Source organism: Podarcis raffonei, chromosome 13 (genome assembly GCF_027172205.1).
Source record: "Podarcis raffonei isolate rPodRaf1 chromosome 13, rPodRaf1.pri, whole genome shotgun sequence".
NCBI classification, from domain to species: Eukaryota; Metazoa; Chordata; class Lepidosauria; order Squamata; family Lacertidae; genus Podarcis; species Podarcis raffonei.
The window spans coordinates 20,529,985-20,553,036 of NC_070614.1; the positions used below are offsets into that span (position 1 = coordinate 20,529,985).

At 45.4% G+C, this 23,052-nt stretch overlaps 1 protein-coding gene across 1 annotated transcript in view; it reads right to left on the bottom strand.

The window, feature by feature from the left end:
* Positions 1-6,821: 6,821 nt before the first annotated feature.
* Positions 6,822-23,052, bottom strand: part of DLX4 (distal-less homeobox 4) — a 32,457-nt gene continuing 16,226 nt past the window's right edge. Inside the window, exons 2-3 of the mRNA XM_053361655.1 lie at positions 17,305-17,498; positions 6,822-8,967 (exon numbers count right to left, since the gene is read on the bottom strand). Coding sequence (XP_053217630.1) covers positions 8,716-8,967; positions 17,305-17,498 — 446 coding nt within the window. The 3' untranslated portion in view covers positions 6,822-8,715. The remainder of the gene's footprint in view (positions 8,968-17,304; positions 17,499-23,052) is intronic.

The window sequence follows — 23,052 nt, forward strand, 5'->3', positions numbered from 1 at the left end:
AGGCACCCTATATACAGAAAGGAGCAAACCAGTGATATTTTAGGGAGCAGGCTAGCAGGCGGGGCCCACGACTTATGTCATAGGAGCCTACACAACACCAAACACTATTGCTGTATGTAGGTTTTATTTTATTTGTTTTTTATCTTATATTTTGGAAATGTACATCCTGGTGGTTTTTTTCCTTTAATTTTTTTGGGGGCCCCCAAGAGAGTAGGGCCCTAACCTATAGCTTGTTTAGCTTATATGTAAATCCGGCACTGTCAAGTCCCGCAGGGCCCTAGTCTCTTGTGACAGAGCGTTCCACCAGATCGGGTCCACAGCCGAAAAAGCCCTGGCTCTGATTGAGGCCCGTAAGGAGTCTCGCTGCGGCATTCTGCACCCACTGGAGTTTCTGGGTCAGTCTCAAGGGCAGCCCCACGTAGAATGAGTTACAATATCTTGCTTCTCCATTAATCACAGCTTTGGATCTAGCCCACGGCAAGACATGTCTCTGTCCCCAGCTCTTCCTTCTCCAGCTTCCAGCTCATACGCGCAGCAACTGTCTAGCCCAGCTGCCCTTTTCTGTTGTTTCTCCCTTAGTTGCAGCTATTGCAACCCAGCTCATCCCTTTGAAGTCCTCCTCAGGGCACTCAAGCTTTGTCTTCAAAGAAGCTTGCCCAACCAGTTCCCGGGCCTTCCCTGGCCTCATAACAATGCCATTTGTGCTGGCAACAGTTTTGGGGCAGCCGCACTGCTTCGTGTCATAACTTCCTGCTGAAATCCTGCAACTTCTCTAACCGAAAAAACCTCTTTGGAGAAGGGGAATCGCGCCACAAAATCGCTTGAGATCACAGCAGCCCAAATGGCCACTCTTCTCTTGCAATAGAAAACAGGGTGGTTTTGTTCCGGGACACTTGAGATACACTAGGATTTGTTATTGCTTTCTGCCAAAAGCAAGGCCAAGACTGGGATCTGATGTTCCCAGTGTTCTTTGAGGGAAGTTATATGCTTTAAAATTTTGAACTGCAGTCTGGCAGACCTGAGTTCGAATCCCCAGAGGAGAAGTGGAATATAAATGTATGATGATGATGATGTGTCACTCCGTAGTTTGCCAGGGGGGTTGAATGACGTCTCATCTCTCCTCTCCTCTCTGTGTGTGCCCCTACCCCAAAGCAGTTCATCTGTTTCCACAAAATATGGATTACAATGGCTGCATTGCTTTCCACTGTCTAGATATGGCTTGGCGTTGAAGCTTGGAGAGGGGCGGCAGATTGAATCTTTATTTGGTACCCACTTTACGGCTGTTATTGTCTTCCTCGGCTTTCTAAGTCAAATCTTGAAGTAATTAACTTTTCAATGGCTGCATATCAGGAGGGGTGAGGGAGGGAAAGAGGCAGCCCACCTCCCATTAAAAGCTAAATTCAAAAGCCTGCCTGTTTTCTCTCCCTCTGCCCCTCCACTCCCTCCCTTTAAACCCCAAATAGCTGCAACCTCAGTTTCATTTGTCATATGCTCCCATTCAGGTAATTGCAGAGGCCGCAGTGGAGGTGAAAGAAACAAAACTGAGACCGTGTGTGAGGAATATAAAGGTCCTTCTTATTCCAGAAGGCCTATTGAAGGGGGGGTGAGTCCAGTGACCCTGGCGAAGTTCATTGGGGGTTAATTACACGGCAGAGATAATTTGGAGGTGTCTGCTCTGACCTGTGAATTATGAAAAGAGCCAATCCAGAGGCATCGACAAGGGCAACTTCATCAACTTGTTGATGAAGTTAAGCCCACCTGTCAGTCTGACTCGAACCCTGAACCCCGAATGGCTCTCTTTCTTTGAACCATACATTTAAAGTGCACAAACCCTCCAAGAATCTGTGAAACTATAGTTTGCTCCTCAAAGAGCAGGCATAGGCAAACTCGGCCCGCCAGATGTTTTTGGCCTACAACTCCCATCATCCCAGACCGCTGGTCCTGCTAGCTAGGGATCATGGGAGTTGTAGGCCAAAAACATCCGGAGGGCCGCGTTTGAGGAAGCCTGAGCTACAACGTCCAGCATCCTTAGCAAACTACTGTTCTCTGGATCCTTCGGGGGGAGCGCTGTAAATGTCCTGTGTGTCTTTCTGTGTGAAGCAATTGCCAGCCCGTGTGTGTGTGTGTGTGTGTGTGTGTGTGTGAGAGAGAGAGAGAGAGAGAGAGAGAGAGAGAGATATGGATGGATGGATGGATGGATGGATGGATGGATGGATTTCTGTCATGGCTACCGGCCAAAAGTCATACCTGCTGTATGACTAGAGATTCCAGGAGCATGAAAAGAGGCTACACAAGTGACTCATTCTTTACACACACACCTTTGGCACCATGAGTGTGTGAACAACACCCTCCATAATGAGGAAAACATGCTCTGCATATGATTTGAAACACTTGATGGTTAGGGCAGCTCTTTCCCCCAGGGAGTCCTTCCTCGGGGATTGTGGTGGGGCTAAGAGGAGCAGGTTCTGTGGGGACAACCCAGAAGATGGCAGGCCACTTTGCAGTAGTGTCATACCACTTCAAACAGTCGTGCTTTCCCCCCAAAGAATCCTGGGAAATGTAGTTTGTTAAAGGGTGCTGAGGGTTTTGCCACAAGACTCTTGTTTCCCAAAAGGAACTACTGTTCCCACAGTGCTTTGACAATCAACCCCTCTTTCCAGGCAACTGGGAATTGTCGTTCTGTGAGGGGACTAGGGGTTGCCGAACAACTCTCAGCACCCTTAACAAGTTCCCAGAATTCTTTTTTTGGGGGGTGGAAACCAAAACTGTTTAATGTGGTAGTAAAGGTAAAGGGACCCCTGACCATTAGGGCCAGTCGTGACCAACTCTGGGGTTGCGGCGCTCATCTCGCTTTATTGGCCGAGGGAGCCGGCGTACAGCTTCCGGGTCATGTGGCCAGCATGACTAAGCTGCTTCTGGCGAACCAGAGCAGCGCACGGAAACGCTGTTTACCTTCCCGCCGGAGTGGTACCTATTTATCTACTTGCACTTTGACGTGCTTTCAAACTGCTAGGTTGGCAGAAGCAGGGACTGAGCAATGGGAGCTCACCCCATCACGGGGATTCGAACCACCGACCTTCTGATTGGCAAGTCCTAGGCTCTGTGGTTTAACCCACAGCGCCACCCACGTCCCTGTTTAATGTGGTATCACAGTGTTTTAGATGTTCAATGTCGATGCAGCCCAAGTTGAAGGTGGAGATCTCTACCCAAGAGAATTTTTATTTTTGATGCATTTGATACATTTTTCACACACACAACCACCACATATTGTGGCATGCAGAACCCTGGTGAAGCTACATTGTGCAGACTACAACACTTAAAATGGTCACCACATCCTGTGTGGCAAGCAGACAAGGAAGAGTCACCCCAGCATTAGAGGAGGGGCTTTATTCATTCGCCATGTTTTGCATATGCATGACTTTACCAGTAGAAGTCTGTGGCTTGGCTCATTTTCTTAAATTATTTTGTCCTTTTTTAATGTATTTTGAGTTCCCTGCAGTTGAGTCACCAATTGCCCTAGTGGTTCCCATCTGTAAAATGGATAAATGTTTTCTAGATGCTTAATTCCCTTGGCAATATGTGCTGCATGTGTGTGACTTGAGCTGCAGACATTTGTGGCTCGGAGCTCATTTCCTGCATCTTCTGCTTTGCATGTATATTCCACCCCATTTTCTGGATGTGGAGAATTGTAACCTGGTTTGGATTATGATCTTGCATGGCCTGCTATCGTACGGTCATGCTATGCCCGGTGACAGATTTGTAAACTCATACACTGGCAGTTTTCATTTGCCAGCAGAACATTTTCTGAGCCTGGCCAAGCTCTGTCTCTGGCCCCCCCCCCCAAAATTATTTCAAGAGCTGGGGATCCTACTTGGGCAAAAATTGATTTTGGTGGGTATGAGCGAAAACACCTTGCCTGTCTCTAAAGAAACACAGAGGGTGTCATCATACTGAAGGAAAATCTAAGTACAGTGGTACCTCTGGTTACGAACTTAATTCGTTCCGGAGGTCTGTTCTTAACCTGAAACCGTTCTTAACCTGAGGTACCACTTTAGCTAATGGGGCCTCCCGCTGCCACGGCACGCGATTTCTGTTCTCATCCTGAGGTAAAGTTCTTAACCTAAGGTACTACTTCTGGGTTAGCAGAGCCTGTAACCCGAGGTGTTTGTAACCCGAGGTGTTTGTAACCCGAGGTGTTTGTAACCCGAGGTACCACTGTATCACTCTTATTTAGTCCAACCTTCAAGAAACAAACACCCCAAATGGAGCACATCTTGTGATGATCCCTTACCAGTTTGCAGGAAGTACTACTTTGCAGTGACGTAGCGTGGGTAGCCAGCGTCTGGGGCAAGGCAAGTATCCTCAGCACCACCCAGCAATAGGCTGGACCAAAGGGGCAATAGCTCGATGACATGCCCAAGTGGCAGCTGTGGTGCCCCAGGAGCATGGAGCACGGCAGAGAGTGGAACGGGGGATTGGTCTGGAGAGGGTATGTTTCTAAAGCCTTATGCAGAGGGTGCCCTAGCAACAGGCCATCATCCAAATCCACTTCTCAGTCCGCCCATGCAAACATCCGGAGATTTTCTATGTGAGGGCACACTAGGAAGCTCAGTTGGTTAGAATGTGGTGCTAATAACACCAAGGTTGCAGGTTCAATCCCCATATGGGACAGCTGCATATTCCTGCATTGCAGGGGGTTGGACTAGATGATTCTCAGGGTCCCTCCAACTCTATGATTATGACTTTCTCTTTTTTTCCCTTTTGAAATTTTGCGCCCCACAGAATTCTGCGCCCAGGGCAACTGCCCCTATGGCTCACGCTATGCCACGGCTACACCACGTGATTGTGTGTGTGTGTGTTACAAAGCCAACCATGGGTTTCTTCCTAGACCTTCAATCAACAAAGAACTATTAGTAACACTGGTAAATCTAAAACTTCAGTGGTGGGGTGGAATGCAGGTTTGCAGAGATACCTAACCACATATTCTAAAGTAAAGGTTGTGATCCTCTAACTGCTGTAGGACTCCAATTCCCATCAGTGCCTGGCAGTCAAGGATTATGGGACCTGGACTCCAACTACATCTGGAAGGTCCTCGATTCCCCATGCCTCTTCGAAACTCATCGGCCTTCCAGAACCTGGTGCCATCCAGATCTTTTGGATTTCAATTCCCATTAGCCCCAGCCACCATGGCCAATGGTCAGGGGTGATGAGAGTTTAGTTCAAAACATCTGGTGGGCAGCAGGCTGAGGACAGCTGAGGGAGATTATAACGGCATAGATTTGACTAAGATCGGTGCAGTTAGGACCCCTGTTATGTTCCATTCACAGGTCCCAATCTAGAGACTTTTGCGTTGGGTGTGGAAAAGAGGAGACCGAGAGGAGATGTGACAGCCATCTTCAAAGATCTCAAGGGCTGTCCCATGGCAGAGGGAACAAACTTACTTTTTCCAAAGGGAAGGACTCGAACCAATGGCTTCAAGTGAACTTTCTGACAGCAAGAGCTGCTTGACGGTGGAACAGTCTCCTTCCGGAGGTTGTGAACTTTCCTCCCTTGGAGGTTTTTAAGCAGAGGCTGGATGGCCATCTGCCATGGGTGCTTTAGCTGAGACTCCTACATTGCAGGGGGGTGGACTAGATGACTCAAGGGGTCCCTTCCAAGTCTACAATTCTATTATTCTAACCATGCAAACTCTGAATAAATAGGAAGCCCAGTGCCGGATTTGCGTATAAGCTATAGCTTAGGGCCCCACTCTCTTGGGGGCCCCCCAAAAAAATTAAAGAAAAAGAGCTGGGTGTACATTTCCAAAATATAAGATAAAAAACAAATAAAATAAAACCTACATACAGCAACAGTGTTTGGTGTTGTGTAGGCTCCTATGATGTAAGTAATGGGCCCCGTCTGCCAGTCTGCTCCCTAAAATATCACTGGTTTGCTCATTTCTATATACAGTGGTTCCTCAAGTTAAGTACTTAATTCGTTCCGGAGGTCCGTTCTTAACCTGAAACTGTTCTTAACCTGAAGCACCACTTTAGCTAATGGGGCCTCCTGCTGCTGCCGTGCCACCGGAGCACGATTTCTGTTCTCATCCTGAAGCAAAGTTCTTAACCCGAGGTACTATTTCGGCGTTAGTGGAGTCTGTAACCTGAAGCGTATGTAACCTGAAGCGTATGTAACCCAAGGTACCACTGTATAAGGTGCCTACATTCTGCATAGACTGGTTGCCTATGAGGTCCATAAATTACCATATAGCATATATTCAGCACCAAAACAGCGACAATTTGTTGTTGACAAAGGACAGGTGGACGTATAAGGGGCCCCATTACCTTCAGTAGCTTAGGGCCTCATCAAACCTAAATCCAGCTCTGGGGAAGCCCTATGGCATGGGTAGTCAACTCCAAATGTTCCTGAACTACAACTCCCACTATTCCTGATAATTGGCCATACTGGAGGGGCTGATGGGAATTGTAGTCCGTCAACATACAGAAGGCACTAGACCGGCTTTGCCTGCCCTATGGGGTTCCTCATTATGCAGTTGTGGGGTGCTGCTGAGGCACAGCATGGCATTGTGTCTCTGGAGGTCCAGTTCCATACAATAACTGAGTCTGCAGGAACTGTTGTCTTCATGTATTTGCTAGATTCAAACTTTACAACAGGCATGGCCAAACTTGGCCCTCCAGCTGTTTTGCGACTACAACTCCCATCATCCCTAGCTAACAAGACCAGTGGTCAGGGATGAGGGGAATTGTAGTCCCAAAACAGCTGGAGGGCCAAGTTTGGCCATGCCTGCTTAACAAGAACTATAAAGGAGGAGCTTGACAGCGTTTGTTTGTACAAAAAAAAATATTTATAGTTTTACATTCTGTTTATAAATTGAAAACAATACAATATACCAAAAGCTGTATTTCAATAAATAAAAATGTCATTATGCTTGGCAAAGTGGGGGGGGAGGGGGAGAGAGAGAAAAGTTAAATTAGTTTTTTCTTTTTTCTTTTAATGGTTTAGTTAAATAGCCTCCAGTTATTTGCTGGAGGTGGGGGGGGGGGGAGACTTCATGTTGTAGCTGAAGCAAATATGAAAGATCCCTTTTTCTTTAAAAAAAGAAAAGGGGGAGTGGGGAGAGGATATGGAGATTACATTCCACAAACGTTTCGTTGACTGTAAACATAATCCTGGCTTTAGCACAATTTTTAATGAAAAAATATTTTAGTACAGACAGACATGGAAGCAAATTTGGCTTTGAAGAAAGCGGTTGGATATTTTAAAAAATATATATATATCCCCCCTGCTTTTAGCAAATTGCGGCTCTATGGGGATTGGCTACCTAGAACTATCACCAATTTCTTTTGAAGGTAGAAGGTGAATTGAACCAATTTTGATAGGTAAGTTCTTGCCAGTTTTAACCCCATGAGAATATCCAGCCTAACTTGTATCCTTGCCCCCCTCCCCATTATGAAATTATGCCAATATTTAGGCTCTCTTTCCTACAGTGCTTGGAGTGAATTGTTTTGATTTTATAATGTTCACTAAATTGGTTCCAAAATCTCTGAACCTGAAAGCCATTCCTATAACTAACAGGTGAACTAAAATCAAGTTTGTTTTGGGGTAGAGCTTTGAATGATTTCTAGTTCATTCTCTTTTTTTATTTTAATTTTTTTTATTTTAGACTCTTTGGGCCTTTAAGTTTGTAGAACATAATATTTGGGGGAAAAGAAATGAAACAAATCTCATTCCACTCTCTGTGTATGCATGTGCATTGACATTTTCTTAGTCTTAAGTATATTCTATACTCCAGCACCGCAGCTTGTAACATTCTGAATCGGTTTATTTTGGTGTGTTGTTGTTGTTGTTGTTGTTGAGGATTTGGACGGACTTGAATTGAACTGTCAACTGAACTAGTTTGTCTTGTAAAGGGAAGAACCCAAACTTTAATTACTTCCTTTTTAGACATACAGAACTAGAACTAGTCCCTTAAATAAAAAGAACTCTCCAAGCGCTGCTTTCTTGCCTGTTTGACCAGTTAATCATTCCTTCTCTCAGGTCCTTGCCTGGAGTAGATCTTTGTGCAGCTCAAAACCTTGCTACACTAACTAGGATTGTCCCAAAAAAAAAAGAAACATAAAGATGGCAATGCTCCTGTGCCTTGAGCCTCTGCAGGACAAGGCAGAAATACAACAGATAAAGTCCTCCCGTCACTGAACCTCCAAACCAGCAACACCACTACCTGTTTATTTGCTGTCTTCCATCAATACTGCTTAAGGCACAGAAGCCTTGCTGGATGAGAGGGGCAAGTATGGCAAAACCTGATCTTTTACTAACACAACTAGATCTGACGTAAGGTCCATGTCACCCATGAGCCTATCTTTGGAACGAAAAACACACAAGCACCTCTCTTGTAAAATCCCTGATGAAGAGACGCCGATTCAAATGGGACCCTGACCTTCCATTCGTGTTTCAGAGCTGGGGGTTCTTTCCCTAACTTTGCCTCACACAACCTGCCATTGTTGTTAAGATTTGGTCCCTGGACATGTCCGTTCGAAGTCCATCTCCTGCCAGGGATGTTCTCACCAAGAGGAAAGTGCTGGTGATTCCTTCAAAGAAGCCAACTTCTCCCTCCAAACTCCACGCCCTCCATTCGCCTGTTCCGGGGACCCTGATCAGCACTTTGGAGGAAGAGATACATCGAGGATGGGCTGATGCTACCAGCGCCCCCCTTTGTCACATCACCGGAGGCCTCCCCATGGCGTCTTGGTGCTGCGGTTGATGGTACCAAGGTCCAAAACTGTTGATGTAGCTGCTGGGAGGAAGGGGAGGGCCTTTGCAGGCCATGGGTATGTCCCAGAGTGGGGGGATGTTGGGGGAGCAAGGGGACAAGGATGAGGAACTGTGGAGGTGGTCATCTTGGATGCTGGAACCCTGCTTCATAATCTTTTTGAACTTGGAACGCTTGTTCTGGAACCAGATCTTCACCTGCGATAACAGAGAGGGGAAAGGTGTAAACAGAGCATGCAGAGAAGTAGCCTAGATTTATTTCAGTCAATAACCAGTTGAGAGAAGCGAAACAAGGCTAGGAGAAAGGGGAAAAGTCATCAAGCAAGTTCTTCCTTCTTGAACGCCCTTGCTAAAAATTTATATATTTTTCTCATCTTAAAGGTCTTCCCCCACTTTGCATTTATGAATAGTGCTAGGTTCAAGAACTGTAGTGCGGTCGAATATTGAATATGCGAGTCAACACTTGCTCTGATTGCGTTAAACTTCTCCAGCAACACTCAAGTTGAAACTCAAATGTGAAATCATTGGAAAAATTCTAAAGAGTCAAAATTTGGATGTAGAACTTCTGCCAGGTATTGAATTGTCTTGGCATTCCTTTCCCTTTCCAGTCTGTGCTGAAGTTGCCATATATGGACTCAGCCAAACACTCAGACTTGGAGTAACATTCATGCAGGAAGGAAGCCCTTTACTGGTCCTACCTGTGGCCTGACTCTACTTAAGACATCTGATCCTATGCACCTACGCAGTGTGGGGACGCCTATGTCAAACCACTTGTGTATAATGTTCTTGAACGGCACTGTCCTGGTGCTATTTCCACCAAGGGCAAAATCGTGGTGGTATTGCTGGTAAGATTCAACTAGCCCATCACATCAGGGCAAAGACTTCTACTTGTGGGCTGGGACTTTCTCTCACACATGCCCTTAACCCTCCAAAAGAGTGATTCTGTTTTAAAATGAAGGTAAAGGGACCCTGATAGTTAAGTCCAGTCATGAACGACTCTGGGGTTGCGGTGCTCATCTCGCTTTACTGGCCGAGGGAGCCGGCATTTGTCTGCAGGCAGTTTTCCTGGGTCATGTGGCCAGCATGACTAAGCCACTTCTGACGAAGTTAGAGCAGCACACGGAAACACAGTTTACCTTCCCGCTGCAGCATTACCTATTTATCTACTTGCGCTGGTGTGCTTTCGAACTGCTAGGTTGGCAGGAGCAGGGACCGAGCAATGGGAGTTCACCCCATCACGGGGATTTGAACTGCCGACCTTCCAATCGGCAAGCCCTAGGCTCAGTGGTTGAGACCACAGCGCCACCCGCGCCCCTTTAAAATAAAAAACAGTCTCAAGGCTGTATCTGAAAACAGATGAACAAGGTAAGGAGGCGATTAGCTGTTTGATTTTCTGCCAGCTGTCCACTCAGAATCCCCACCCCCCAGCCCACCCCACCCAGATGCTTTTTTCTCCCATGGAGGAAAAGATACCGGGTCCCCAAATCTTTTTCTCTCTTGGGAGAAAAACAGGGGGTCAGGGGTCCCTTTACCTATATGTTGGAAGCTGCCCAGAGTGGCTGGGGCAACCCAGCCAGATGGGCAGGGTATAAATAACAAGATTATTATTATTATGGAATAGAACATGCCTATTTTCATTGGAGAGTTGGAGGGTATGCATGGACACTCAAAGCAGCAGTACAGTAGTGTGTGGCGGGGATTGTGCCAATAAAGGAACTGCATCTAGAGAAGGATATCCTAGAATTCATTGCAGCCTGGTACCTATTGGATCATGTGGCATGGCCTCTGAGGCCAGAAATTTCCAAACGCTTTAAGTCAACCTGTGATGAGCCGGTGAGTGGATAATCCTGCCTCAAGGCAAGGGGCTGGGGTTGCCTTGCCTCTTGGTGCCTTCCAATGCCATAATCCTCTTTCCATCTGCCTTAATTTCCTAGTCTGTAAAATGGGAATAATCGTGCCCTATCTCCTAGGGCTATTGAAAGGATTAAAGATCAGGGCTTGTGAAGCATGCTGCATATTTTGGCAACCTCCAGCAGCTACTTGCCCCTACTTGCCTTTTTAATACGCTCTGTTGCTGCCTGACCCCAGCTAACTTTTTCAAGAAGTTTTCCTCCCCCACTTTTTCTTCCTTCTTCTCCCCCCCCCCAAAAAAAGCTGGTTGCACAATGGCATTTGTGGAAAGATCAGAGAGGGCAAAGTGTAAACATTGGTCTTCAGGGCATTTTGAGGAGGTGGAAAACTACTGGAGGGAGAAGCAGTAGAAAAATATGTGATTTATCCCTCCAGAGTCTTCCCTTCTTATGTGCTACATTATCCCCATCTCATCATGTTGAAAATTTAGGAGTGTAGTGTAGCAGGGGGAGCAGATGGAGTGTCATATATTACTGGGTAATAGTTTAAAATACAAAAGGAGAGAAACAATGGGGGGGGGGGAGAATCTAGTGTCAAGCACCTGTAACTTTGGGGAAAAATTTTTTGCATGCAAAAGAAGATTCACTGGAGGCTAATCTTCCTAGTAACTGGTTCCTCATAAGTGAAAAGTAGCCAGAAGGATTGGGAATGTGATTCCACTATTATTAATATGTATTTTTAATTTATTACCTGCCCTCAATGCCAAGGTCCCAGGGCAGCTTACAACAATTTAAAATGCAGTGATAATACCCTGCCAGCAACGTACACCTCCCTTTTGCCCCAGCTGGGGCCACAAGGTGGTAGAAAATATGTAGACTTATTGTACACCTTCCATGTGCTGAGCCTTTAAAAGAGGTGCCAGGGCTAAAGGCCAGGTTGAAGCTAATGGGTCATAGCTCAATGGTTGAGCATGTATGTTGCGCGCTGGAGGTCTGAAATCCAGGTCACGCTCACATCTTAAATTTAAAGCACTCTTATACCACTTTAGCAGTCATAGCTTCTCCCTGGGAACCGTAGTTTGCTAAGAGTTCTGGGAACTGTAGTTCTGTGACCAGTGGCGTAGGAAGGGGGGGTGCGGCCGGCCCGGGTGTCATCACTGAGGGGGTGACAAAATGGCAAAAAATGTGTGTTTTGGAAAAAATAACTCCCACTCCCACTGCACCCCCCTTCCTAGCCAATGCAGGAACACTCTCCCCTCGAGCAATTTCCAGAAACCAGAAGCATTGTGTCTCCAATTTTGCAGTAGGAACACAGCCTTTATGGCTAGTAGCCTTCAACAGCCCTTTCCTCCATAAACCTGCCTAATGCAGAGACGTAGCTAGGTGAGGCGGGGGGCACTGGCCATCATACCGCGGGGCCTGCAGCGTGCCAGAGCCACGCGACTCTCCGGAGACCCCAGGAGACCCCAGGCACCCGAGTGGCTAGCTACGCCGCTGTCTGTAACAAGTCTCTTAACTACTATCTGCAACCTTTGCAAATTATGGCCTCCCAAGATTCCTTAGGGACGCAGGTGGCGCTGTGGGTTAAACCACAGAGCCTAGGACTTGCCAATCAGAAGGTCGGCGGTTCGAATCCACGCAACGGGGTGAGCTCCCGTTGCTTGGTCCCTGCTCCTGCCAACCTAGCAGTTCGAAAGCACTCAAAGTGCAAGTAGATAAATAGGTACCGCTCCGGCAGGAAGGTAAACAGCGTTTCCATGCCAGAAGCGGCTTAGTCATGCTGGCCACAGGACCCGGAAGTTGTACGCCGGCTCCCTCGGCCAATAAAGCGAGATGAGCGCCACAACCGCAGAGTCGGCCATGACTGGACCTAATGGTCAGGGGTCCCTTTACCTTTAGGATTCTTTGGGAGAAGCCAGTGTGGTATAAAATATGGTATGGATGCAACCTAGATCTCAGGGATCTCCAGATCAAAGAATCTCAGGTAGCAGTGGATGTGAAAACCCCCTTTTCGCTTGAGACTCTGGAGAGCTTTTGCCAACAAAGGTAGACAATGCTGGCATAAGGAAGCTTTGTTTGCTCCAGCTGCACCATCAGCCTTTATTATTGAACATACAAACAGAGAAAACCTGGGACAGATTATTTTCTCCTGAGAAAGGGTGGCTCAGCAGAGGGATCCTTGCTCATGGTGTGAAGAACTCATCCCACTTTCATCCCCGGAAAAACAGGTCCTGCAGGTTGTTGCTTTGTCTCCAAAACCTGCCAAACCTGTTTGTCCAGAAGGGAGGTTGGGAGAAAATAAATGTGCGCCCCACAAGAAGCGAAGACTCCCTGAAACCACCTCGAGCTCTCTTTTAAAAGAAATATATATATATATTGTCCACCATGGACTTCCCCTTAGCAAGTGGATTTAGGCGACAAGGCTTAATTTTAAAAAACAACATTATATTCATACTAGGTTCTCTCTCTTTCTCTTTCTCTTAAAGTATGGGGGGGGGACTAAATTTGCCCCATTGCTGTGAAAAATATTGGAAACCATAATTTACAGAAAGTCACATACTTTAAATGCATGGTGTGTATGAAGACTGTAGCATAAATGCATCACAGTGGCTGAACCCCACAGACTTGTTCAAGGCCTAAAACTAAACCTCTTTGGTTCTGATGAAGTTTCAGAGAAGAGTATAGGCTCATATTTGGTGCACCTGGGAAGACAATTTATTTGTATAATAAGTTTATAACCCAGCATTTTTGAGAGGGGGAGGAACCCTTTCCAAAGAAGCTCACAAGAATGTAAAACAAAACTCAACTGATCATTAAAACGTTTTTAAAAAGTGGGTAAAACAGGTAATGAATAATTAATAATAATAATAATAATAATAATAATAATAATGGGAACCACACTTTACGACCAGCACATGCAACACAAAAATAAAACACTGAACAGAACAAAATGAGTTTTTAAAGCCTGCTCAGATACAAGCCGATACAGACAATATCCTAGTTAATTTTTGGCTGAACTTCACGCCACACAGTGTCTAAGTGTGCAAGCTGAGGGTGCTTGTGGTGTCCAAAGTATAGAGGAACTTTTTGCACAGCCAGAGGAGCAGAACAATCTAAGATCCTTGTTTCCACAAGTGCCTCACACTGAGGCAAGAGTCCTGACTTTTGCTGTTACTCTTTCATTCCACTGCAGAACCAGAATTTGTTGCAGAATACCAACTCCTCCCCTGCCCGAAAGCCAAAAAATTCATGGGCTAATCTATTCTAATTTTAATCAGTTTTAGCATGTTAACTTTTGTACGTTTTAAAGCGCTGTTGTAATTTCCCCCCCTTGATTTCATTGCTTTTATCTTTTCGTAAACTGCTTTGAGGTTTCTACAAGCAAGCGGTGTGTCAATTTTATGACATAATACGAGTCCTCTTAACCTCAAGATCGTGGGTTTGAGCCCCATGTTGGGCGAAAAGATTCCTGCATTGCAGGGGGCTGGACTAAATGACCCTTATGGCCCCTTCTAGCTCTTATGATTCTGTGAAATACACATATAGCACCTTTATCTGCCAAGCAGCCAATTGGGGGAGCTATTCAGTTTGGAATATTCCATGTGCTCCAGCCCATAGCTCCTCGGAAAGAGACCAAAACAAACTGCTGCCATTTTTTTCCTATTCACGTTTGGTTTACCTGCTAATTCTGATATCGCACAGAGGAAGAACCCCATTTTATAACGCTTCACAGCCCTACAACACAATTCCCTGCCCTCACCCACCCCACAAAGTTCTCAGCGTGCAGATTTGGCAGGTTCTTACTTGACTCTCTCCTTCTCTGCCTAAATAAAAATAAATCTTTTTTATGCCTCTGGCTCTGGGCTCACCCCTGACATCTGTCTGTCTCGAGCAATCTCCTTAAGCTGCTCAACCACCTGTGAGGAAGGGCTTCTGGGTGAGTGGAACAAACTTTCGACGGTGCCAGTTCCCCTAAAATCCCCCAAACCGTGGGCAAAACACAGGGGGTGAGACTCCAGCGCAAGTCACGTGGAAACAGACATCACCGGACCGTCCCTTTGGATTTGGCACACCAAAAGGGGAGTTCATAAGCTTTACCAGTTGAACATACATGGTTGCTGTCATCCTGGCAGGGATCCCGTGCTTCTTAAATACTGGGGGTGCAGCCAGAAATTCAACAGGTGAAGCATTTCTAGCCACAGGGGGACACCTTGTACTTCATTTCCACTCAACCCCATTCCCACAATCCTCCTGTATGTTCCTGAGCTTTCTCCATTAGTGTCTTGCCTAAGGAAGAGCGCAACACCTTCCGGGCAGAGAACACCTCACTCTGCTCGGCACCTGCCACAGTCACTCACACCTGCACAATAAAATGTCACCACTGGCGCAAAGTGTTGCTGCCCAGGATTCCAGCCTCTCCCTTCCCTTCCCTTCCCTTCCCTCGCTCCCTCGCTTTCCACCACCTCCCTGAAACCGTCCATCAGCATTCCACAGCCACTGAGCATGCTCAGTGCGCGCTCGGCTGCTATTGGGTCCCACGCTACGCAATGCACCCTCCCCTAAATGTATTTCTTGTACTTCCGCAAACCTCTCAAGCCTGCTGTCACCTCTTTCTTGTCCGTAGGCTGCGCAGTTGTGGCTACGAAAGGAATGACACACACAGCCATAAGCTCAGAAATGGAGGGAATAGGAAACGACGGTAACATTTCAATCCAATTTCAATTATCAGGAAAATTATTGCATTTTCTACTAGAACGTCAAAGTGCAAGTAGATAAATAGGTACCACTCTGGCGGGAAGGTAAACGACGTTTCTGTGTGCTGCTCTGGTTCGCCAGAAGCGGCTTAGTCATGCTGGCCACATGAACCGGAAGCTGTACGGCGGCTCCCTCGGCCAATAAAGCGAGATGAGCGCCGCAACCCCAGAGTCGGCCACGACTGGACCTAATGGTCAGGGGTCCCTTTACCTTTACCTTACTACTGTTACTACATAGCTACTAAAGAGAGACTGGACTATCACAACTAGTGTGATGTAGTCAATGCCAGATTTACGGATAAGCTAAATAAGCTATAGCTTAGGGCCCCACTCTCTTGAGGGGCCCAGAAAATTTAAAGGGAAGAAAACCTGGATGTACATTTCCCAAATATAAGATAAAAAACAAATCAAAAAACCTACATACAGCAACAATGTTTTGTGTTGTGTAGGCTCCTGTGATGTAAGTAGTGGGCCCCGCCTGGTAGCCTGCTCCCTAAAATATCACTGGTTTGCTCATTTCTATATACAATGGTACCTTGTTTCTCAAACTTGGGCTTCTTAATTGTATTTCCCTATTAATATATTTCTTTTTAATTGAATTTCAGTTCAACAATTACTTTGATAAAATACATATTTTGTTATGTGCCAATGGCTTTAGATACCTATTAGGTCCATAAATTACCATATAGCATATATTCTACACAAAAAACAGCGACAATTTGTTGTTGACAAAGGACAGCTGGACAAAGGGCCCCATTGCCTTCAGTAGCTTAGGGCCTCATCAAACCTAAATCTGGCCCTGGATGTAGTTGTTAAGAGCAGGAGTTGTGGGGGTATCTTACTTCTCTACGATCTCTAATTCTTGTTTTCTTTCTGTTAATTCTATCCAGTGCTATTTTTCTAGAAAAAGAGGTGCCAGAACTCACCATGAACGCCTCCCTTGTTCTCTTATAATGGCAATGGCATCCATCTGAGGGGTGCTGGAACTGAGTTCTGGTGAGTTCTGGTTGAAAAAAATGCCCTGGTTCTGTTTATATTTATGCTCTGCTTTTTGAGGTTCCCCATCTTGGATTAATGAAGATGCAGGAAGGTGATGGGCGGAAAGTGAAGGGCCCTGTGTGAGGAGCAGGGCAGAGAGGATCTTCCAGGGGAAGAGGCTAGGGAAAGTGGGAGGGGGGAAGCTCCCAAGCGAGAGCTGGGAGATTTCACTCTTCTGTGCATGGAATAAGGGTTAAGATATAATTGTGATAGAGGGCCTTGCATTCCTTTCCTTTCCTCTTTATTTTCTTACTTTTCTTTGGAAAAAGGAGGAAAGCTGTCTGTAGACAAACGCCAGCTCCCTTGGCCTGAAAGCAAGATGAGCGCCACAACCCCATAGCCGCCTTTGACTGGACTTGACCGTCCAGGGGTCTTTTACCTTTACCTTCTTTTTTTTAACACAAGTATTAAAGTCCTCTTTCTCACCAGGCCACCCTACATGTAAGGTAAAGGGACCCCTGACCATTAGGTCCAGTCGTGACCGACTCTGGGGTTGCGGCGCTCATCTCGCTTTATTGGCCGAGGGAGCCGGCGTACAGCTTCCGGGTCATGTGGCCAGCATGACTAAGCCGCTTCTGGCGAACCAGAGCAGCACACGGAAATGCCGTTTACCTTCCCGCCGGAGCGGTAACTATTTATCTACTTGCACTTTGACGTGCTTTTGAACTGCTAGGTTGGCAGGAGCAGGGACCGAGCAACGGGAGCTCACTCCGTCGCGGGGATTCGAACCGCCGACCTTCTGATCAGCAAGTCCTAGGCTCTGTGGTTTAACCCACAGCACCACCCGCGTCCCTTACCCTACATGTAGATCACACCTAAAACTCCTAGAAACCTGGGGGTGGGGGAAGTTATGTTACAGATAAATGAACCAAAGGACATTTGCAACATCTCACCTGGGTTTGGGTCAAGCCCAGCTGCGCTGCTAGTTCTGCTCGCTCGGGTAACGCCAGGTACTGGGTTTGCTGGAAGCGCTGGTTGAGGGCCTGGAGCTGGAGACTCGAGTAGATTGTGCGCGGCTTGCGGATCTTCTTGCCTTTGCCGTTGATGCGGATTTCGCCGTTCTCAATGATGGTCGATTTCTCAAGGTCTTCGAAAGCAAACAGAAAGGTGAAAGGGAAAAGGAAGTAAGTAACTGGACCCAATTCCAGCGACTGTTAACATATAACCAGACAAGGATTTATCCAGGATTTGGATAAATGCATGCAACCACCAGGATGGGGGGTGTGGTGGGATCCTGTTAAATCTGTGCTTACATCTTTATAAAAACAAAGTCCAAATATCATTACATTTGTCCATGGCAAGTCTACGTTTGTGCACAACTTGTTCATTTGTAGCAAGCTTATCCTTATTCTCCATCCAATCATTAAAGAGAGATACATTTTTATTTTTCCAGTTCATAAATACCGTATTAGATTAAGGTCTGGTTAACTACCATAACAAGCCCCTACCCCCTTTTTTTAATGTACACAACATCTTTTTTCTGCTTTGGTTTCTGCATGGGTACTATTTCTTGTTTCTTCTTCTTTTTTGTGTCTTATCTTACTCTGTGAACTTGTAATTTTGTACTTTTTAAATTTTTCAATATTTTTTTTTAAAAATGAAATCTGTGTTTGTATCATCTTCTTCAACCCTTGCTTGAAATGGCACCAGGAAAGTTTTTTTCCCTTCCCAGTGAGGATTGTACAATCATAAGATTGCAAGATGTGTATACAATGATGAAGGGCGTATTTGGAAACCAGTGCCTTGTAGTAGCTACTCCATCTGTTGTTGTTTTTGTTGTTGTTGTTGTTTTGCTCATTAGCATTTGATGCTGAAAACACTGCTATTCACACAAACTGAATTTTCAAACCAGCCAATTTGTGCATTTTTAATTGTATGTATGTATGTATGTATGTATGTATGTATGTGCTTGAAATCTGGTGAATGCATCAGCACAGGAGCTGGAATCGATTTCCAAGAGGGTGGTATAGGAATCTTAATCTACCTCAGAGCCCCTGATGCCCTCAAAGACCTTGATAATGCCATCAAGCAGGATTTTGGGGCGGACACCCAGGGCTCCAGACAGCAGAATGACCAGGAGAGCCAGTTTTGAAGTGAACAAAGATATCCCCTCTAACTTCTAAAGAGAGTCTCTGCCCCCCCATCCCATAATAGCATTGTTTGTTTGTTTTTGTTTTTGGTGGGTTTTTTGGGTTTTCAAAAGTTTACAAACATACAAATACCAGACACATAACTCACAAATAATCCAAAACAGCTATGAATTTGCCCCCTCCCCTCCTTTTGTGGTTTTTTTCTGTAGTTTTAGTTTTTTTATACTGCATTTTCCACATAACCCCATCTTAAAGTTATTCTTTTCTTTCTCTTAATCATTTTTTTATTAAACTGCTGGTTTTAGGTTAACCCTGCTGATGCCATAACTTTTCAAATATTCCACAAATTTCCCCCACTCTTTCGTAATTCTTTCCCCCTCTTGGTTTCTTATTACACCTGTTAATTTTGCCATTTCGGCATAGTCAATTAATTTGATCGGCCCCTCTTCCTTGGTTGGAATAATGTCTTCTTTCCACCTCTGGGCAAATTCCATTCTAGCTGCAGTTGTAGCATACATAAACAATTTCTTAAGATCCTTTGGAATCCCTGTATCTACTCCCTCATGGAGTCTGGCGTCTAAAATTACCTAGCTACACCACTGCAGTTAGGTGAAGAAAGCACTCTGCACATGCACAAAAGCACTGGGTTCACATGTCAACCCGCAGGTGCAAAAACAAATCTGAAAATGCCCACTGTTCCAATTAGTCACAGTTCAGTTCCTAATTCCTAAATGGAGAGGTGACACAAAAATCTCAATTTTTATGGTGGGTGGGCAGGTTGTGGTGACTGCATGTGGCTCTCTGTGTACACTCAGGAACCCTCTAGTGCTAACTCCTAGGGGCTGAGATATTAATTCACAAATCTGTAGGGTAAGTCCTGGCTCAGAGTTGAGCCTCAACCACTAGCCCAGATCCCAGATCCCAGCAGAGCATTATGAATCCAGATCCCCGGTTGTGATGTCACGTGATTGACAGGCAGATGGCCCTGCCCATCTGCCAGATTTAGCCACACCCTAGCACTTGGCCCCCACTCCTCCACTAAGGCAGGATTTACACCATGCAAACGTTTACAGACCCTCCAAGTGTCCCTATTTTCCAGGGATGCTTCTGATTTAAAGAAGACATCCTGGATTCTGATGTCCTACTTTTCTGAAGGATGTCCCTATTTTAATTGGAGAAATGTTGGCGGGTATGGTAGGATGTCTGTATTTTCCATTGGAGAAATGTTGGAGGGTATGGAGTTATCTGACTCCCAAGCTGTCTGAAGGCAATCGTGTACAGGGAAGGGTTTTTTTTGTTAATGTTTTATTATATTTTTATATATGTTGGAAGCTGCCAGTATAAAGAGCAAGATTATCATTATGGAATGGGATGTCCCTATTTTCATCGGAGAAATGTTGGAGGGTATGTGTTTGGTATGGGCTAAGGGCAGGGTCAGATTTAGGTTTGATGAGGTCCTAGGCTGCTGAAGGTAATGGAGCGCTTTATATGTCCAGCTGTTCTTTGTCAACAACAAATTGTCACTGTTTTTTTGGGGGGGGGGTTGGTTGAATATATGCTATATGGTAATTTATGGACCCTAATAGGTATCTAAAGCCATTTGCACATGCAGAATGTAGGCACCCTATATATAGAAATGAGCAAACCAGTGATATTTTAGGGAGCAGGCTAGCAGGCGGTGCCCATTACTTACATCATAGGAGCCTACACAACACAAAACATTGTTGCTGTATGTAGGTTTTATTTTATTTGATTTTTATCGTATATTTTGGAAATGCACACCCAGTTGTGTTTTTTTTCCTTTAATTTTTTTGGGGGCCCCCAAGAAAGTGGGGCCCTAAGCTATAGCTTGTTTAGCTTATACAGTAACCTCTGGTTACATACGCTTCAGGTTACATATGCTTCAGGTTACAGACTCCGCTAACCCAGAAATAGTGCTTCAGGTTAAGAACTTTGCTTCAGGATGAGAACAGAAATCATGCTCCGGTGGCGCAGCAGCAGCAGGAGGCCCCATTAGCTAAAGTGGTGCTTCAGGTTAAGAACAGTTTCAGGTTAAGAATGGACCTCCAGAACAAATTAAGTACTTAACCCGAAGTACCATTGTACGTAAATCCGACACTGCCTGAAATGTTGGATGTGGTAGAAGTGTCTCCCTGCCCGGCCCTGATGATGGGAGTTTTCCAGTGACTGTGGAGGAGCCCTGCCAGCAAGGAGGAACCCAGGCTGCCTGCCCAATGGTAGTTGGGCAGAAGCTACTGATAGGAGCCATTGCTAGCCATCAGAGCCTCCAGAACAGAGCATTTTGGAGGCTGCAGCCCCAGAGCAGGAACAGGATCCAGCCCACACCAGCACCTTCAGCTCTTCGGCTGAAACCGAGCAGAGTCCCCACAAAAGGCAATTTTCCAGGGAAGCTTTGGCCACCTGTAGGTACCTCTCCCTTGCCTGGCAATTCCGGTGTGGTTAAAAGGGTTTCGCTCAGAGCGAGGGCAGGAAAGGTTGCCATGAATTGGCTTTGTGATGTCAGCACATGGCTGGATCTGGTTGGCTACATGATAGTCCTGTGACATCCTCACGGTGGCCAAGTCTCAATCACATGACCAGGAAAAAGGAGCCCCAGTTTAGGCAACAACTAGAAGGAATGATTTGTTGAAACAGCTGCCAATCAGCCAGCGAACAACAGCAGAGGAGATGAGCGTAGGGGAGTTTGGAGGACATTTTGCATGCATATACAAAGCTCCACGAGCAAAATGTGTCCATTTGATGCAACCCTGTGCCACAAAATTATATATATTATAATAAAACCATCTCTGAAGGAAATAAAATCATTATAACACTAAAGGGCTCAGTGCCATGTTACATTAAATTCAAAGTGTTCAATGTCATCAGCGTTAAGAGTAAGGATAATACAATTTTTTTGATGAGCAATATTTTATTTTAATGATAAGCAATTTTCATTGGGTTTCTTTTAATGCATAGAGGGTGCATTAAAGGACCAGGAGGAGGAAGGGTAATTTAACCCTTCCCTCCCTAGTCACAGCCCCATGAAAATCACCCACCCTGCACAGCAATTGCACTTAGACAAAAAGCCTCCATTTATGCCAAACTTTCAACTTTAGAAATTCACATTTTCCATATCTCTCCTTTTTTTTATAGCAGTCTCATGGAGAACAGGCAATTTTTTAAAAAATCATTTACCAAGTACAAAACCTAAGGATTGTAATGTGTGGTTGATCAGCATCATTTTTCCTCCTCTGTGCTTTGGAGTTGCAAAGTCTATTCTGTTTTAACAAATCTGGTCTTTTTTCTAAATGGGGACAGAAAATCTAGCACACATTCTCAGTTCTTTCCAACCCGACATACTCTGCATAAAAATTCCAGACTTGATTGTATTATGCAAAAATAATTCCTCATTATATTCCTTGTTTTTAAAAATTTGCTCCTTCCCCCCCCCCCAGGAGGAGAGAGTAATTGAGGAGAAGAAAGCAGAGTCCAAAAAATGCAAACAATTTCAGGAAAGAGTCGCTGTCCAATCAGAGGCCTTGTTTTCCCTCATCTTGGCTTGAAACTGTGTCAGGGGAAGAGGCGAGGGGGAGAGGTCCCTGGGCAGTGCGGCTTTTAATTCTCACCGGGGTGAATTTTAATTAAGAAGCTCAATTGATGTGCAAAGCAAAAGACAAGCTGTTAGGCTTAACGAAGAACACTCCCTAGGCGCCTCAATAAACCACATCCATGTGCTACTGTCGAAGCCACAATAGAGAAGACAAACACTTGCAGAAGACAGAAGTTTTGGCAAGTCAGAGAAAGATTCAGGGCAGGGGAATCACACAAAAAACGGCCGCTCCCTTTAACTATCAAGATGTGCATATACACAGTTCTTTACCTATATGCTGCTTAGATGCCAAAGTGGCTTTACACATATACACATAAACAGTGCTTTTTTTCTTTAAAAAACAAAAAGTTTAGGGGGTACTCTCATTTTCCTACTCAAATTGAAATACTGCCCCTCACTGAGGCCAAACTTAGATTCACAAAATGTTTAGGGGTATGCGCACAAAGACACACATTCTCTCTGTGTGTTCTTGCACATACACCATACATTTAAAGCACATTGCCCTGTCCCAAAGAATTCTGAGAATTGTAGTTCAAGCCTCACCAAACTACAGTTCCCAGCACCCTTAACAAATTCTACAGTTCCCAGAATTCTTTGGTGGCCGTGCTTTAAATGTATGGTGTGCAGATGGTTTTTGAAACAATAAAGCCACATGTCTTTATTGTGTTTTTCAACTAGCAAACAAACAAAATGATGAAATAACACCCTGTAAGAAAGTAGCTGCTGCTTTGGGGGGGGGGGAGTTGACTCTCTGCTTTAAAATTTTTTGCAAGTGCATTGCACAGAGGGGGTTGAGATGTCTTGTTGCCTAAGAACGGCTGTCATGGCACAAAGATGTTTGTGTTGCGCCAGAGGCTCAATCCTGCCTCGATCACAAGCCTGGGGTGCATTGTCAGAAACAAGGGGGATAGCCTAGGAGAGAGAAGTGGAATGGGACAAAA